Source organism: Gadus morhua, chromosome 11 (assembly GCF_902167405.1).
Source record: "Gadus morhua chromosome 11, gadMor3.0, whole genome shotgun sequence".
NCBI classification, from domain to species: Eukaryota; Metazoa; Chordata; class Actinopteri; order Gadiformes; family Gadidae; genus Gadus; species Gadus morhua.
The window spans coordinates 4,755,367-4,772,975 of NC_044058.1; the positions used below are offsets into that span (position 1 = coordinate 4,755,367).

Sequence of the window (17,609 nt, forward strand, 5' to 3'; positions counted from 1 at the left end):
TTAGTTATACAGCAATGACAGTTTAATACAAATGGTAGACAACTTTTATACTTAGATCGTTTTTGGTGAAAAACACACAAAACTCCACATTTGGTCCAGTGGATTTATTATCTACAGCAGAGTGTGTATATATCCACATGGGGATACAAGTTTAAATAAAATAAAAATCTTCACTCCCATCAAAGAGTTCTTCACAAGGGATTATTAAAAAACAAAACAAAAATGGTTGAGATAAATCTAAGAACTGAAGAGGAACGATGAACCATCTTCTGTGGAAGGCAGGGTCAGTTGTAAAACCTTGATGAACCACCAGAGTACCGGGATGGACCTGCAGAATAGACAGCCAAAATGAACACTGCGTCATTACAAAGGCCTAACCCTGCGTTCACACCAACAGATGCATTTGCTGCCCGAACGCGTTGACGCCTGAGTTTCGCGGCGCGTCAAATCAAGTTTTGCGGCGCGTCAAACTTTTGACGCGCGTCAAAAGTTGAAATATTTCAACTCGAGCAGCATTTGACGCGCCGCAAAATACGTGAACGTGCCCGGCAGCGGGCACGGGCATGCCGCGCCGCAAATCAAGTTTTGCTGCCCGTTTTCTCGGCAGCAAATGCTGCGGCAGCAAAGCAGCAACGCGTCTCTACATTCACTTTGAATGGGATCACGACGCGCGTCAACTTTTTGCATCTTTTGGTGTGAACGCAGGGTAAGGATTTTAGAATCGCTTCTCATAGAAATATACAAGTGAAGTGCAAAGACGGACTACTAAAATTTATTATAGCTTATTTTCTTCTATTTGGGGTACAATTAAGCCCTACCAGTCAACCACACATTAACACCAATGGTGTCTTAACAGTGCAAGGGCACAGCCAGCTTCAGGTGGAGATAAGTGATGATGTTTATGTTAAAAACATAGTTCAGGAGCTGAGCATCAAAGCTCTTGGTTGCAAGACTTCTTCTGTCCGCTGAGCTACTGCTGCCGTGAAGCTGCTGAATCCATGTGCTACAGGATGGGGACATTTTATGATAAATTAAAGCAGTTCATGCCTAAGAAATTTCCGGAGTAGCGTTCTCCAGGATTGGAGACCCTCTGAGAACTTGATGCACTGCCGAGAGTGGTAGAACCCTGGAAGAGAGAACAGCAACATGTCACATTCAGAGAACATGCTGTCCTGTCTTTAACACAGGCGGACCTTAAGCATCACTCTAGGGAGAGAATAATCAAGCTTTTTAAAAACACATTTACATTTGCCTCGGGTATCACGAAATAGTTGCATGCAGTCAATATGATATGAACCGCCCCTTACCCCAGAGACACTTCTGAGCCGGTACTCCATCAGCACATCTGTCAGCTTCTGGGTCACCTTCAGAACAATCTGGGCATCGTCCTCGTTTTCTATCCGAAAGGTATCCTAAAAAAAATACACGCATTGCAAGAAATGAAAAAGAAGAAAAAAAGTATTTGTGAATTCAGTGGGATCTCGTACCAAGTTGAACATCATCTTGGCCCTCAATTAGCAACACTCACTAGGTAACTGAGCAATGTGGAGGGCAGGCTGCCGCTCTCGGGGTGTGCTCCCATGAGGCCCGGCCTCTCCTCTGGTCTGTCTGCTGGCCTCTCCATTAGGCCGCTCCCCATCGAGTTCCCCCTAAAGTCTTCTTTGTAACCTCGACCAGGGCCGTCTCCCAGCAATCCACTGCTATCTCTTCTACTAGCCATTGAAAAACCATTTCCACCCCCGCTGTGGGAAGAAGGGCCCATCTCGTCTGGGAAACGTCTAAGGTTCATGTTGGAGGCAGGGTAGTCCGGCCGGCTAGGGAAGCCTCCCATGTCCAGCTCTCCATAGTCACCAATGGAAGGATTGTGGAAAGGACCTCCATGAGTGGGATATTCTCCTTGGAACATGGGGTCAGAAAACCTGCCACCTGACGGATATCCATGTTTTTAGTGATGATCGGGAAAGGAATACAGAATGAAGCAACATACGCTCAAATGTTTAAAATTAAATGTCAAACCTAAATATGGGCCTGGTGGTCCCATAGATCCTGGTGAAGGCAAAGGCTTGGGAATAGCAGTCCGGAGACCTTGGAACGCAGGGACATCACAGGGCTCCTTAAGGATCACCTAAATTGTAGAAACAAGCACATTTAAATAATAATAGAATAATAATTAGAATGGAGGGCAAGACCAACTCCCCTCAACCAAATAGTATTTATAGATTAAGCAATTTAATTATAATATTAGGAAACATCCAGAATTTTTCTAATACAAATTACAAAAATAAATCATAGAGGGGAAGTTAATTTGCCCTGGCTCACCTTGAGTTTCCCGCTGCCCTCAGCGCTCGCCACCTCAGCTGATGCCTCTTTAACTTTCTTCCTAAACAAAGGGTCTTTGATGGCCTCTTCCTCGTCACCTGTCACTTTAGTGGGATGAGCCCGCTTCTATAGAACACAGCAGAGAGCAGAGATGTATATTTGGTATTTTGGAACCAATTGGTGTAGTGCCAGCAGGTAGAAACTCTAAACCTAATTAAGAATTCATATATAATTTTATATTACTAGAGGCCATACAACATTCCAACCAACTACTCTTGTAAAAATATATAACTAACCATATATCTGAGACTGTGTTTCCAGCCTTTGACGTGGGCCAGCATGTCGTGCTGTAGACGGGTCACATTGCAGATTTTACACTGATAGTGTGGCGGTACCGATTTACTGGGACTACGGTACTCCCACACATACTGAAGGCCTGTGTGGGGGGAAAAGGGTTAAGAGTAAAGCATATCAAAGTTAAAGGAGCAGAAAGTTGGTGGTGTGCTAGTGGGGTTTCATTCCAACTTACCAATGATGGGCTCATTGACTCCAGTCAACAGCATGGTGAGAGAGGGAAGGGTCTTAATGACTGTCCCTTTTGTGAACACTAGGGAAAAAAATAACAACTTTCATATCACGCATTGCTTTAAAATATAGTGCCAGGAGTCCTTCCAAATAACATTATTGAGAATCTATTAACGGAAGGACGCTTAGAAACCCAAACACTTAGTGAGCACTTGGGCAGCATAGAGAGAGTCCCAGTTATCTTCCTCTGCTGGTGTACGCCAGAGGCGGAGTGAAGACTCCCCTCCAGCGATGCCCAGTTCCTCACTCAACCAATCCGCAGGAGTCAAACTCCAGTGTGGACCCTCCGCAGACAGATTGTAGGAGTCTGGGTTATCAAATCAGTATTTTGACCTGGCAACCAAGTGCCTTTTCTATTTAGAATCTATGCAACATCATAGCAACCAGCCAAATGAGGCCTGCGGAACACAGACGTCATTTTATTAAGGTGAACTACTGAATATTCAACAGTTTACAACCTAGGAGATAAACTGCACTGCAGTGCAGTTACAGGAAGAGGTTGGTTACTAAAAACCACACAAACACACCAGTACAAGCATTTCTAAAGTTGTTCAGAAACAAAACTCTCAAATGCATTGAGATCTTAAAATGGCGAAAAACCCTGTAGTGTGAATGGGATGGCTTCCATTCGGGCTTAAGCCAAATTTAAGAATCTCATAACCCCTAGTGTGTTCTGGGATTTTATGTGTTGACTTTTAAAAAGGGACTCTTGGGAGTAATAAAAGTGCCACCACTTGGAGTGGTCGATGGCACTTACCCCACTTGCCTGGACTTACCTATGTCAGTCGAATGCAGGAACGGCTTTCTCTGTCAGAGAGAATTAACCCGAGGAGGAGAGAGATACAAAGAATTATTGAAGGAACATGGCTTGATAAAGAGATTGAACTCTAAATCCATGTCCTCCACTTCATGGAGGAAAATAACTTTATCCTCCATGTTGCCTGCGTGAGGCATTAGCATGTCACATGCTGTAGCCAGGATAATCTGGCAACCAGTCGATTCTCATTAATTGAGAACGCGCCATCAACAGCACATGTGTCCATATAGATGTTCATATCTATATATATAAAGATGTAACGCAACATAAAAAAACGTTGCGATACACCCAGAGAGGGGACGAAACAATGCGATTACATCAAATATACATGTAGTCCGTTATAAGTTGAAAGTTTTGTGAACCATGAAGTAACTGGTTCCCCATTGTTTGAAGTTCTCCACTTCCTGCAACAATATGCAGCCGACATCCACACATAACGGAATGGGCAGAGCAGAAGAAGCGAACCGTCCCCAGATCAGACCACTAGTAACGTAATTGCGTTCAGTGGGTAACCTTTGAGAAAGGAACCCACTCTAAGATTTCCTTTGAGATATATTTAGAAACACAGAATTCTTTATTTCCAAAGACATACCTTAACATTCCTGAACTTGTTTTGCTGTTTCTGTACCCCGTATGGCCTCTTGGCTCTGGGTGGTTGTTGCGAGGCGGGCTGCATGTCGGCGTCTCCCATTCTACAAGGAGAGATAAGACTTGACCGCTTGAGCGTGTTCATTATAAATGTCATACGTTATAGCCATACAGTCCCTTGTAGACAGGTTGTACAGCGCTGTTGAAGCCATGTAATGCAGACAATAGACGGGTAGGTTTGGACAACCAGCTATTCGCTAACGCTATGCTAAACCAATGTTATGTCATTATAAGACAAAATAGGCACCTATTTTTGTTATTATATTATACAGTATTATACTTTTATACTTTAACATACAAACAGTGAAGATAGCGCCATATTACCTGTATTAGCAGCAATTAAAAAACGACAATACTAGCCTTCGGTGGAAAAGCAACGCTAGAAAAGACCAGTAAATGAAGGACCCCGAATAGAAGCTGTGGCGTTTGCCTGTTTTTAACCTTAGCCTATCCCCCTTTTGATATTTGGCTCAAACTATATCTTTATCAGCGAGAGCCTGTGATTCAATTGAATTTATAATGTATAGTGATCTTCTTTTGTTCTTTAATTTGGCTGGAAATATGGTGATGCAGGTATTAAAATGAAACCTTTTAAGGCTAAATGGAAGACGACTTTGTAGTGGGCTCGTTTTATTTTCTGGTACTCTATAATATTTCATCTGAGGGGAATAACTGCTACACAAGAAAAAAAAAAGTGGAATGTAAGGCTACATATCTTAGATATTTTAATTTCAAATGCAGATTGTTGTAATATACCAAATAGCTATAACTCAGGGCACGGCGTAATGTGTTTCCTGGCGGTTCCTGGTAGCAAAACAAGGCTACACATGGTTTAAGGACCCATCAACACGAGCTTCATGTTTGCTTTTCCTGTGAGGCATGCTTGAAAGGTTTGCTATTTTACTAATATATATTTGCACATTGTCACGTTGTTTTCAATGTATGATACCCAAACACAATAACAAAAATAAAAGATCACTTCTCAGTTAGCGCTATTATTGTTGATGCTGTTTGGCTCCTCGTTAAACTACAATTTACATAAGGCTGGATTATTCTTATTCTCTAGCAACAGAGAGCAGTGTAGTGCATATAACACGAAATTAAATTGCTTGCTTTCGGCCAGTTGTTAATACATTTTCCTTACAATTTGAGTGAGTAGTTTATTCCTTTCCCCCATTTGTGCGTTGGTCCGCTTATTTACGAAATGTATTGTAGACTACAGCTATGAAGTCCAAGGGGAAGAAGAGACAGGACGACTTCCAGAAAGTCAAGCTGAAGGTGGGAAAGAAGAAGCCCAAAGCAGATAATGCCACCAATACCAACTTCCGCTCCAAGGGAATCCATCTCTCTGAACAGTTGAAAAGAGATAGCGGCCCAACCACACATAGACAGCTCGGCATCAATGTAAGTGTTCTCACATTTCCTTTGCTTGTCACCTTATTTTCTGTGGGTCTTTCTCTCATAACACATTGAAAAATAATAGTTTTGCTCTACGGTCCAGACTGTTTGGTTTCTGTTGGTCACAAAATCTATTTCCTTCTGCATTTAGGACCTGCTGTCCCAGCTCCACCATTACAGTGGCAACGTGAAGCTGAGTTCCTTGACGGGCTTGAGGGAGCTGCTGTTGAAGAACCCGTCGCTGCTGGAGCAGCACCTCTCCCGCCTCCTCTCTGAGGTGGCGGCCGTGTTCACAGACAAGGATGCCAATGTCCGTATTGCAGCCACAAAGTTGCTCAGGTCAGAATTCTCATTTGACACGTTTATTCTTATCATCTGTCACCACTTATCATTCTTATCATACACTACTGCCTAGAGGGGAAGTGGTGCATGTACCTCACATTTTTACTTGTCAGCTGATACTTATTTTGGGGGAAATGGTTACATCAATGTTTAATATGATGTCACTATGAGAAGAACATGTCTCCCATCTCACTCTGATATGTCATCGCATAAACATCTCCATATGTTGTGCATCTCCAGGTTTCTTGCCCAGTGTGTATCAGCAGAGAGAGCGGCTCCATTCTTCCCCCTCCTTAGTGCCCATCTGTCCTGTGCCATGACACACATTGAGGGGGGAATCCAGGAGGATGCCCTGAAGGTCCTAGACGTATTGCTCGAACACTACCCTGCCCTTCTCGCATCGCGGCCTTCTGTCCTCCTCACAAACTTCCTGGAGCTGATTTCCCACCGACGCAGCGGGGCCAGCAGTAGTGGGGGGAGCAAGAAGCCCCAGGATGCTATGGGGAGTCGATGGGCGCTTACAGTCAACCCCAGCAAGGCTATGACTGGTCAGCAATGGCGACTCACTGTGCTCCTCAGGTACATGGGTAACTTGACACGCACATGGAGACGACGCTACAAAGCCTCTCTGATTATCCCATCACAATTGGACTGCTACAAATACACATGTGAATGCTTGCTTAATGTGAGTCAGTCATTCACCTGTCTGAGTCATGCTGTGATTTGCAAGCAGTCTTGGACCCTATCTGGTCTGAAACATGCATACGAACAGAAGTCCAAATTGTCCCTTCATGCTGTACTTGGTCTCCCTGCATTTCAGGCTGGGGCTTTTTATTCAGGCAGTAGTAGACGAGAGTCCGACCGAGGAGGGAGATATGTGCAGCCCAAGTGAAGGGGTGTTTGGTTCCAACGAGGAGGGAGGGCTGATCCCCCTGGATCTCAACTGGGAAGAGCTCACCTACAGCAGGACAGAGGTCAAGGTTTATGAGCATTCGGGAGCCATCCCAACTCCCCATTCCACCTTCAGGCTCCGGTATGTACCCCCTTGCATCGGCAATACATGTTTTACGTCCGCTAAGTATTCGCACCCACGAGAGCGCCCCTAAATAAGGGCATGAAACAGCTTGTACAGCAGGATGCTCAATCTTTACTTCCGTAATAGTGTGACGCCAGACAGCGACTGAAGCGCAGAAGTTGCACCTCCCAGGGCTACCCGCAACGTTTACAACTTCTCAGGGGTGTGAATTTGCACAGACGATCGCGCAAAGCGTTTGACCAATCGCAGCAGGCTGGGGGTGCTGACCCTATCACAGCAGACTTGGCTACTAGGATGGGGGGCCTTAATGTTACATGATACGAAACAGAACGTTTTTGAAAGATGTTGAAATTGGTTTTGCAGAAATGAACAGTGTGGGAATAATAAGAGGTATTTTAAACATACAAGCATGTAAACTAGGGATGTCCGATATTGGCTTTTTTGCCGATATCCGATATGCGATATTGTCCAACTCTAAATTTTCGATTCCGATATCAGCCGATACCGATATTTGGGTTATTTATTTTTCCTCAAACCTAATTTAGGTAACATTACAGATCTCCTGTTGTGGAATTAACACAACATGCTTAATGTTATTGTGATGCCCCACTGGATGCATTCTTGAATGCAACAAGGCTTTCCAAATGTTAACATTGTCTGTGCAAAATAAGAAAAATACTTCAACTTAATTTAAGGGAAAAGTGCCATGTTTATTTTTATTTTTTTAATGGTCTCAGACAACAGTTTGGATTACACTCTCCCTGAGATAATCTTGACAATGCCCACAACAAATAGGGCAAACTTGACTTCACAAATGATAAAACATTGTACCTGAACAACTATGTGCAACATAGCAGTATGTTTCTTTAACTAAAACTCAATAACCTTAATTGAATAAATGCACAAATATGAGTCAATTACAATGTGCACTGTACTGCACAATTTTGAAAACATTTATTTGAGCTATAAATAAAAAAAATAAATAAATAAATAAAAAAAATCGGTTTTAAGGCAAAAAAAATCCGATACCGATATTGACCGATATTACATTTTTATGCTAATATCGGGCCGATAATATCGGTGGGCCGATAATATCGGACATCTCTAATGTAAACCTTTTCTAGTAGTACCCCCAAATGTAATTATTTACCATGATATGGGATCTTTAAAGGTCCCATGACATAAAAATGAGTGAGGGATCTTTGCCGGGCAGCGCTTATGCACCTCCGCCTCTGGCGGTGGTCCCTCAGCGGGGCTCAAGCGGGAAACATTCGCCGCCAACAATCCCTTTCTCCTCCATGTCGTGGTTCATGTTCTTGAGGGAGCCAAAGCCAAAGTTCCTTCCCCCCAATTCATTCTCAACCTTGGCTGAGATAACCCCCAATACGAGTCTCGTTGTAGAAATACCAGAGACGAGAGTCCGACGTGTTATGCGCCATCACACCAACAGCAGAACGGTTATCCAAATAACAAGGAAGTGTACAACACTTGCGTTACAGTCCTGGAGCTCTTTATCTAAATAATATCATATAATACATAGATATCTATATCATATAACATATTGTGTGCGCCTCCAGACGATATTATGAATCACAAACGACTTTGTCGGGTTCTGCGACGTCGGGTTCTTCCACTTTCACATCAACCTGAAGTCGACTGAACCGCGCGCTGCCTGCTGCCGGCTGCCCGCTGCCGGGCGATGCCGGGCGCCTCGCGGTATGTCGCAGTTCATGTACTTCAGTCAAACCGAAGTTCCTTTCCCCCAATTCCTTCTCAACCATAGCTCAGATAACCCCCACGACAGTCTCGTTGTGGAAATACAAGACACGTCAAAGAACCGACAAGAAACACTTGCGTTACAGTGTGTGTATTCACATTGATGTGGACGTTGAAGAACCAGGAACGTCGGAGAACCCAACGCGGTCGTTTGAGATTCATAATATCGGCGCACACAGCTTTTGGCCGTGATAATATATATTATATGATATAGATATCTGTGTAGGCTATATCAGGGGTTTTTCTAGAAAAAATTCACAAGGGGGAAAACATCAATGGCGAGGGCAGGGGTGATTCTAGGGAGTGTGGGGGCCCTAGGCAGAGGATTGTTGACGGGGGGGGGGGGGGGGGGGTATGGAGCGATTGTTGACGGGGGGGGGGGGAGCTTTTGAAAATTTGCAAGACAATCCTTGATTTTCTTCACCCCGTGGCACGACATTTTAAAAACACTGTAAACTAAGTCACCAAACGCTATATTTTCTTTCTTCTCAGACGCTCTCAGATTCACTGAACTGATAAATTTGGTTCGGGAGAAGAGATAAAAGCCCGCCTACACTGTAAACTGATTGGTTGACTTACCGATCCAGGCCAATCAGGAGGCGCCTGAGGCTCACGTACACACTGCCTCATGCACAGTTTCTAGATCCCTCTCTGTTGTGCTGCGCGCTCGCTACACAGATGCGAACGCGGTTAGGAGCACGTCTGTCTCCTGTGCGCGGTCTTGCTCGCTCGCTCTCCATTCCGATTCAGATTTTAAGTAATTTAAAATTTTCGACAAGGAGGCGCTGGGTTGAAACAAGGAGGCGCAGCGCCCCTCTTTCCCGGTTTAGATTAACCCCTGCTATATGATAATATTTAGATAGGGAGCTCCAGGACTCCCGTGTGTTCTAGAATATTTACAGAACACGGTTAAAGGCTGTGTGCGCCTCGCCATTGCGATACATCCACTGTAAACAGAGCGCATGGTACCGTGGCTGCAAGCTGCTCAGGGCCATACCCCCACCCTCCTCCTTGACACGCCCACCGAAACAGCGCATTTGGGGGAAGCTCAATTTGCGACTGGCTCGGAGTGGCTGTAACTCTGCACCACGGCTGAATTTTGGGAACGTCTTTGAATACTGTGTTAGTTGCCCACTAATACCTATATTAAAGAATACATAAAATAGCATGTCATGGGACCTTTAATATGAAGTGTTCAGAACCCCAAAAAACAATCTGTCAATCTTTGTAATGAGGTCTACATGCTCTCTGATGCCCTCCTTCTGTTTCATTCTGCAGGCCAGAGGTGGAGCTTGGAGCCGGAGTAGGGGAGGGCCTGGGCTCTGCTGAAGCAGTTCAGAACTTTGCCGCCACCCTGGTGCCCCTGCTGCTGGAGGTGTGGGTGGAGGCCACTGCCACTGACTCTACATGGAACAGCAGCGACGGGGCCCAGCTGCTTACCCCGGATGCAATGTCCATCATGTTCCAGGTGCTGTCCATCCTGCAGCTGCTGAGGAAACTGGCTCCACAGAAGGAGCACCAGGACATACTGGTGAGGAAAACACCAGTATGCACACGCAATGGTTCTGTCGTAGAAAGAGTGTCTTGATTTTAGTAAGTAACAGTCTAGATGATCTCTGTGTAGGACACCTGGTTCCGCAGCGAATACCTGGAGAATTTTAAACAGCACTTCATGAAAAACTTTCCCTATGGCGTCCTAGACGCCCCGAAGCCGCGGAGAAAGCCTGATCTCAAGAGGTGAGGAATCTAAATACATTAAAACAGGCGGGGAGATTTCTCTTTCATCCCCTGCATAATCAACAGTATGAAACAGTCAATGCACAAATGTAGGAAGTCCATTGTTAAAATTGATGTATGGGTTTCATTATAAAATAGACATGGATATTAATAGATGACTATCAAATGTATGCTAAATATTTGTAATAATATCAGTAATATGTTCAATTTCAACCAAAGTTAATTTTGTGCTCTAATCTTTGCTAAAATATTAGTTTTCAACATCATGGCGATACTTCCCCTTGTCTACATTCACTGTAATCTTACCTCATACTGGGTCAACTAGAATGAAGCAGATGCCGGCTCTCCCCGCGCCTACGGTGGAGCCCCTGGGACTCAACATCACCTTGTGCCAGGTGATGGTGGCCCTCAGCCAGCGGCAGGACGCCGGCAAGGACAAAGACGCCGACTGGATGCTGCCCCTCAGGACGTTTGTCCGCGACACCCTGGCCAACGGAGTGAAGCTCAGCTACAAGCAGCTCCACATGCTGCTGGAGGCCGTGTGGAAGATGTTGCTCAAGGAGAGTAGCAGAGGTGCAGTGTTGGCGTTGACTGCTACTTGATGTGTTGGCCTCTCCGTTTGAAACGGTTCACTCTCAATAGTATTGAATAGGGAGAGTTTAACTGAGGTATTTCTTGGCAAAGTGGGACTTATAAAGTAGAAAAATACGCGGTTTTGGGTCTTTGAATAGTTTGCAATATTTCTGTCTGTCTTCAATATTTGAACAGATATACCTTGGTTGGTCATTTTTCTGGATATTTCAATGTTGTACCAACTAGTATACCGACTAGCTGTTTGGGGACATTCCCTGGTTGTGGGGTTTTCTTTGTTGTATAAATCCATTCTATTGCAAACACAGTTATAATATAAAGGGAGAAAAAAACGTAGATTTTTTAACATAGCTTGTCTGATTATTTCATTGTACACAATGTGCACTAGCTCCTTTTAGGTAATATACTTGTGATTCAGTATTAGGTATTGTGTGTTGGTTCATTTGACCATGGGTTTTCATTCTCAAAGTCGCTGTCTTGATTATCAATGTCCATTTTTGCAGCCCTGACTGAGGACCTCTTGGCTGCGGTTTACATCCACTACCAGCAGAGGAAACTGACTCTACCGACCCGGTCATTACTGTTGTCCTTCTTCAGCAAGCTCTATCTCCAGGAACAAGGACACACACACATAGCCAGGTAGCCAGCATCAATTTATCCTTTTTTATTTTGTAGCACACTATTCCTTTTTATAGGAAGTAGCACGTAACAAGTTTCACAAAAAGTTGTAGACGTTTCTCATCCTATTTAGCTTTTTATTGCCATGTTATTATCTGAAGGACATTTGACTGTGAAGCCTCTATTTGTCTTTAGTGTAGTAAGGTAATGTGGAAAGGCCCTGCTAGTTTTTGTTCATAAAGTAACAGCTAAAACTCCTTTGCCCCTATTGTTTCACACCATAATCCAACACTCTGTTCTCTGTCTTCTCCAGGAGTAGGGTGCTGGGTCGATGGCTGGCCGCTCTCCCCGTTCAGCTGTGCCAACTGGGCCACCGTAACCCGGCGCTGTCTGCCAGGCTCATCCTGTCCATCCAGGCCGCTGCCTCCAGAGGCAACAAGGAACTGCTCAGCAGTCTGCAGGCCAACGCCTGCAGGATCTATGGTAATGAACATTCATTTAAAATCAACCTTTCCTCATTGAGACGTTGTGATCACAATATATTGTTTTGTATGTGGGTCACATTGACATGTTAGGTAGACAAAACATGTTTGACTGCAGTCTTTTCTCTGTTAGTTGCTTCAATGTGTAGTTACAGATGGAGATGGATATAGGAGAGGATCCAACTTGGATCATGTATAAAAATGTGTATACACAATAGTTAATTAATAATAGTGTACTTAATAGAGGAACGGCACAAGGACTCGACCGGCCCCCTGGAAGTGTGACATGTTCTGCCGATCAGCACTAGGGGGCAGTGTTGTGCCACGCATGCATCAGAATAACTTGGTCCAGATTTAATATCAACCCCTGGCAGAGAGCAATCAGGGCAGATCTGGATCATGGTTATAGATGATGTGTCTTTGTGCTGTTACTCCAAATACCCCCTTCCCTCCCCCCTTTACATAAATCTGTTCCCGGTCACATTTATGAGAGAGTGTTGTAAGCACACGCATAGCCAGGGGTAGGACATCGGTTGCTGGGCTGGTGTGGCAGGGAAAAGGGAGGGAGGGAGGGCTATGGGCTGGGCAGGGCCGGGGGGGGGGGGGGGGGGGGGGGGGGGGGGGGGGGGGGGGGGGTGGATTAACGGTCTAATAGAAACTGCCGTAGAGCCGGCAATTCACCATCACAAGACTCCTTTTGTCTGCTGGGTTTCTGACATCAGCATGTGCGTCAGAGGAGCAACAGGACAGCACACACACACAGACTATTATCTGATCACTCACTACTGTGGATACGCCTGTCTAGTCTGGCTTCCCCACCGTACGCTCCTGCGTCCAATGGCGTTCCCCGCAGAGAGGCCGCGTGCCGGCACAGCGTCAGCGCCACTGACTGATGACCTGCGTCCACAGATCCCCAGGAAGGGGTGGCCGTGCTGCTGCCCGCCAAGTCCCAACAGCGCCTGGTGCAGCTGCTCTACTTCCTACCCAAGATGCCCCAGCCCCTGCTGGCCAACCTGAGCCGCTGCTGCACTGCAGGGCGCATCTCTGCGGGCCTGGCGGCCTCCCTGATCCGCATCATACACCTCAGGTGGGTCCCGGGGGCCCTGGGGCAACGGGCACTCACACCGTCTCTTACAGGGGTTGGGTCGGGGTTGTGTTGGGAGTGCGTGTGCAGAGGGAAAACATCCGTCACTTGTGGTTACAGAGGAGACGGCTGACGGTAGTGGAATGGGCCCGGTAATAGAATCAAGCAATTAAACAAAAGAGAAGACTGACGGACCGACGCAACGAGACACGGCCAGGTTCGCTGAAGAGCCGCAGCACAACCATTGGAGGGCAGTGTTGGGTTTTAGCTCGCTCTAAATGTAGTCTTTTCCCCCGCGATGGGTTCTGATAAGGATATCTCATCAATGGCAAAAACATTTGAGACGTGCGCGCGCGTGCGTCCGTGCGTGCGTCTGAAGAACAAAGAGCTCTTTGGGACACTGGAATTCGGCCTCCTTGGAGCACTGAGATAATTCCCCAGCCTCCGGGGCCTGAGCAGAAGACACTGTTAGGCAAACACACATTTCCTCTTCCTACACATTTATCCTCGGCTGGTCTACAGTAATATGACTACTAAAATATCAGGCCTGTCGCACCAGTTACTCATTTGCGCATGTGCCAAGCAGCCTGCAGCTCACACACGCACGCGCGAACGCATACATACACCGCAAGCACGCACATACACATCACACACACACATACACACACACACACCGCACGTCTAGACAAAGGCAGCGACACACACACACACACACACACACACACACACACACACACACACACACACACACACACACACCGCACGTCTAGACAGCGACACATACACGGAAGCGCACACGCACGCGCACACACCGTACGTCAAGAAAAGGCAGCGACGCACTAGCCAACCTAAGACATTATGTTTTTAAACATAACGGCTCCGCCATCGACACACGCAATAAGAACACACACACACACGCACGCGCACTCACCGCAGCGACACTTGCCCAGGTAAGACGTTATGGGCCGATTGCTCTGTCGCTAGCTTAGCCAATTTTTAGAGTTTAACACGGATTTAAACTCGTCGGTGACGCAAGAAGTCACGTGACGTCTTAAGCTCCATTGCTGTGTCCTAAGTACTTGTGGTTTAACCTGCAGCTGCGTTTTACCTTGATCTCAATTGCTGTGTCTTCAGAGAAATTCACATCAGACACTAGAGGGCGTATTTTCTGCGTGTTAGTCTCGCAACTGATGTGGTTTTAGAGGAGACTAAACCAGTTTGCAGGATGAAACAAGGCTCCATCATTACCAACACACACACAGAATTAGTTTTATGAATAATAGGTATACACTTATTACACCAGGTAGGCCTTCAGTACAATACAGGCTACAATATAGGAGTTGCTTAAAGTGCCCAACTAAAACTCTACAAAGAACAGATTATTTGTATGTAAAAAAAAATAAATGAACGCACAGAGGATCGTACCATTCAACGAAACATAAAAAGGTCAATGCTCACGTTTGCATACACACCCCAAGAGAAAACAATGACAAGTAATTGATAGAAAAAAAGTAGCCTAGACTATTTCATAATCTATGTCAACATTATTAGCGTTTTTATTGTATTAAAGTTCATTTTACATTCCCATTAGGTTTTTGTTGGTAATTATAGCACAAAATGCATCCACCATGAAGTTAAGACTGCATCTGCTCTGGGGTATACTAGAATCAGCTAGGAATCAGCTGATCCTGTACGAGTCGTTACACAGCAATCACGTTCAACCTCGTGCGCAGCTGCGTGTTAAACTCCAAAACCTCAGTTTTAAGGAGTACGGTTTTAAAGCGCAGCACAGCTAGCGCAATGCTAACTGACAGAGCAATCGGCCCTATGTTTTTAAACATAACGGCTCCGCCATCGACGCACGCGCAGGTAAGAACACAAAACGCATGCGCACACACCGCAGCGACACTCCCCATTAAACATAACGGCTCCGCCATCGACACACGCACAGGTAAGAACACACACGCCTGCGCACACACTGCAGCGACGTTATGTTTTTAAACATAACTGCTCCGCCATCGACACGCACGCACAGGTAAAAACACACACGCACAAACCGCAGTGACACACTCGCCCAGGTAAGACGTTCTGTCTATAGACTGTATAAATTGCAATAAAAGAATCAAAGAGACAATTTCTCACCTCGACAAGCAACGGCGGGTCGTTCATTTTGTCGTATAAAAACCGTTGAATTCAAACATTGCACCGACCGGAATATCAACACATAAGTCACGTGATCTTAAAGAGACAGCGTTCCTATAACACAGAACGAAAACATGTCAATAACACCGTACGGTGAATAATGTCTATTGAGTCCACCACAAGACTACACTTTGTTGCTCAAATGTAAAAGCGATTAAAATATTTAATCGTGATTAATCGCATTAATGTCATAGTTAACTCTAATTAATCGCGATTAATCGCAAATTCTTTTTCTATGCTAAATATCCCTTGATTTTTTTGTCCCATAATTCTTCTCATTTTAATTTTCTTATCAACATGGTGAAGTGCATCGGCTTGCCTTGTGCAAATGATTTTTTATTGATAACAACATTGGCATATACACTGATCAAAACAGGACGATACAAAAAAAGAGCCTATAGTGCAATTAAACGACTGCTTTGAACAAATGTCATTTGAACATAGCAGTCAGGCTACTGCTTCTTTGTTTTGAGCCAAAGAAATGTTTTGTTTTTTTTTCTTTTTTTTTAATAAAATAATTGCGTTAATCGCGCGATAAAAAATTTAACGCCGTTAAATTTGGTTTGCGGTAACGCCGTTAATAACGCGTTTAACTGACAAATCTAAATATTACCCTCCTCCTTGAGCCTCCCGAAGCTCCTTCACTTTTCAGCCCAAAATAACAGTAAAAGCTATTCAATAATTGATTTGCATGCATAGTATGCTACACTTTCCATTGAACAATTACCCGTGTTACCATAAATTACTATTTTATAATGTAATGAAATGCTCACACACTAGCTGCTTTCAGACACGCGTGTAAGTCCGGATATTTTTCCTGATGGACCGTATGTGTGAACAACATATCCTGACATTTGTACCCTGAAAATCTCCTGAATAATACTACCCCTGAGGTAGTATTTTCTCCTTAGGAAATGTAAATGACCTTATATTTGAATGAGGAGTAGGAAGTCGGTATTTCTCACACCACTTCATTGGGCGTGTTGATGACGCTTCTGCATGTCATTGAGTGGCCCCCTAAATGAAAATCAGCCAGTTGCCTTTTGTTCGCTGAATGGTAAAAAAAATGTAAATGTTGGCACTGCTTTTAAGTCATTTGTGGTGAATGAATGTTATACGATGTAAAGTTACAGGCAAAATGTTGTTATATTATTCGCTCAGAAATTTTTTAAATATTCAACTGGGGTTTCCACATTATTGCTATGGGTTCAATAACAACTAGAGTGTTGAGCGCTCGCAACGCTCCCGCGAAAACTATAGTATACTTTATGGTAGACGCACATGTAGTGTACAGACTATATAGAGACTGCAGCATGATTCAGGTACTTTTGGTACAACTTGGTAATAAAGGGGGATTGGAATAAAGAAAACAACGTTAGATGCTGGAATGTGACGGAGAATTAGTTGTATTAAAGGAATGCAGACAAAACAATAATGCAGCTTAATCGCAATTTATTTATTTATTTCCATTTAGCAATAAACCCGGTGAAAAGTAAAAAGTACTCGAGTTCAAAGCTGACACCCTTTGACTGGAAACAATAATTAGATTGCATGGTATATAGTGTACCCTGAGTTAGTAAAGGGTGGTGGTAATGCAATTCATAACAATGATGATGAGTGAACTGCAAGTCACCTGTATTGTCATCCAGGTCCTCTCTGAGTGGCTGGAGCATTGGCAGCCAGGACACCGCTCTGCAGGACGTGGACTACATCAGCTTCCTCTTCTCAACGCTGACCGGATTCTCCTCTGAAGACCTGGCCTCGCTGCAGGACGCCCCCGATGACAGCACCATCCCGCCCTCCCCCCTGTCCCCCCTCAGCCTCTACCCCACCCTCCTGGAGCAGTTCACACACCACTGGGACGTTGTCGAGGTGTGTTCGCAGGCTCATGTTTATCCCCAAACTCCAGGCCACTGCCCTCCTGACGACGGCACCTAGCGAAGGTCCAACAGGGAAGGTGCAAGTGAAAGAGGC

General features: G+C 44.9%; 2 protein-coding genes across 4 annotated transcripts in view; one reads left to right on the forward strand and one right to left on the reverse strand.

Annotated features, from left to right (window-relative positions):
* si:ch211-197h24.6 (uncharacterized) lies at window positions 1–4,809 on the reverse strand. Of its 2 annotated transcripts, XM_030369820.1 has the most exons (11): window positions 4,694–4,809; window positions 4,314–4,413; window positions 3,681–3,711; window positions 2,849–2,926; window positions 2,616–2,755; window positions 2,320–2,445; window positions 2,017–2,125; window positions 1,529–1,926; window positions 1,308–1,412; window positions 1,048–1,126; window positions 1–328 (listed from the first exon to the last, which is right to left on the reverse strand). In XM_030369820.1, exons 2-11 carry the CDS (start codon window positions 4,410–4,412, stop codon window positions 285–287), a joined length of 1,209 nt encoding a protein of 402 aa, XP_030225680.1. In that variant the 5' UTR covers window position 4,413; window positions 4,694–4,809; the 3' UTR covers window positions 1–284. The 2 variants fall into 2 exon arrangements, with proteins under 2 accessions (XP_030225680.1, XP_030225681.1); XM_030369821.1 differs by lacking the exons at window positions 3,681–3,711; window positions 4,694–4,809.
* Window positions 4,408–17,609, forward strand: part of tex10 (testis expressed 10) — a 16,255-nt gene continuing 3,053 nt past the window's right edge. Inside the window, exons 1-13 of one of the 2 annotated variants that reach the window (XM_030369819.1) lie at window positions 4,408–4,541; window positions 5,133–5,259; window positions 5,585–5,773; window positions 5,919–6,106; window positions 6,350–6,688; window positions 6,930–7,142; window positions 10,200–10,452; window positions 10,546–10,658; window positions 10,984–11,231; window positions 11,753–11,888; window positions 12,181–12,350; window positions 13,259–13,436; window positions 17,285–17,507. In XM_030369819.1, coding sequence (XP_030225679.1) covers window positions 5,594–5,773; window positions 5,919–6,106; window positions 6,350–6,688; window positions 6,930–7,142; window positions 10,200–10,452; window positions 10,546–10,658; window positions 10,984–11,231; window positions 11,753–11,888; window positions 12,181–12,350; window positions 13,259–13,436; window positions 17,285–17,507 — 2,241 coding nt within the window. In that variant the 5' untranslated portion in view covers window positions 4,408–4,541; window positions 5,133–5,259; window positions 5,585–5,593. Of the gene's footprint in view, window positions 4,542–4,928; window positions 5,260–5,584; window positions 5,774–5,918; window positions 6,107–6,349; window positions 6,689–6,929; window positions 7,143–10,199; window positions 10,453–10,545; window positions 10,659–10,983; window positions 11,232–11,752; window positions 11,889–12,180; window positions 12,351–13,258; window positions 13,437–17,284; window positions 17,508–17,609 lie in introns of those variants that run through there. The other variant, XM_030369818.1, reaches the window with a different exon arrangement.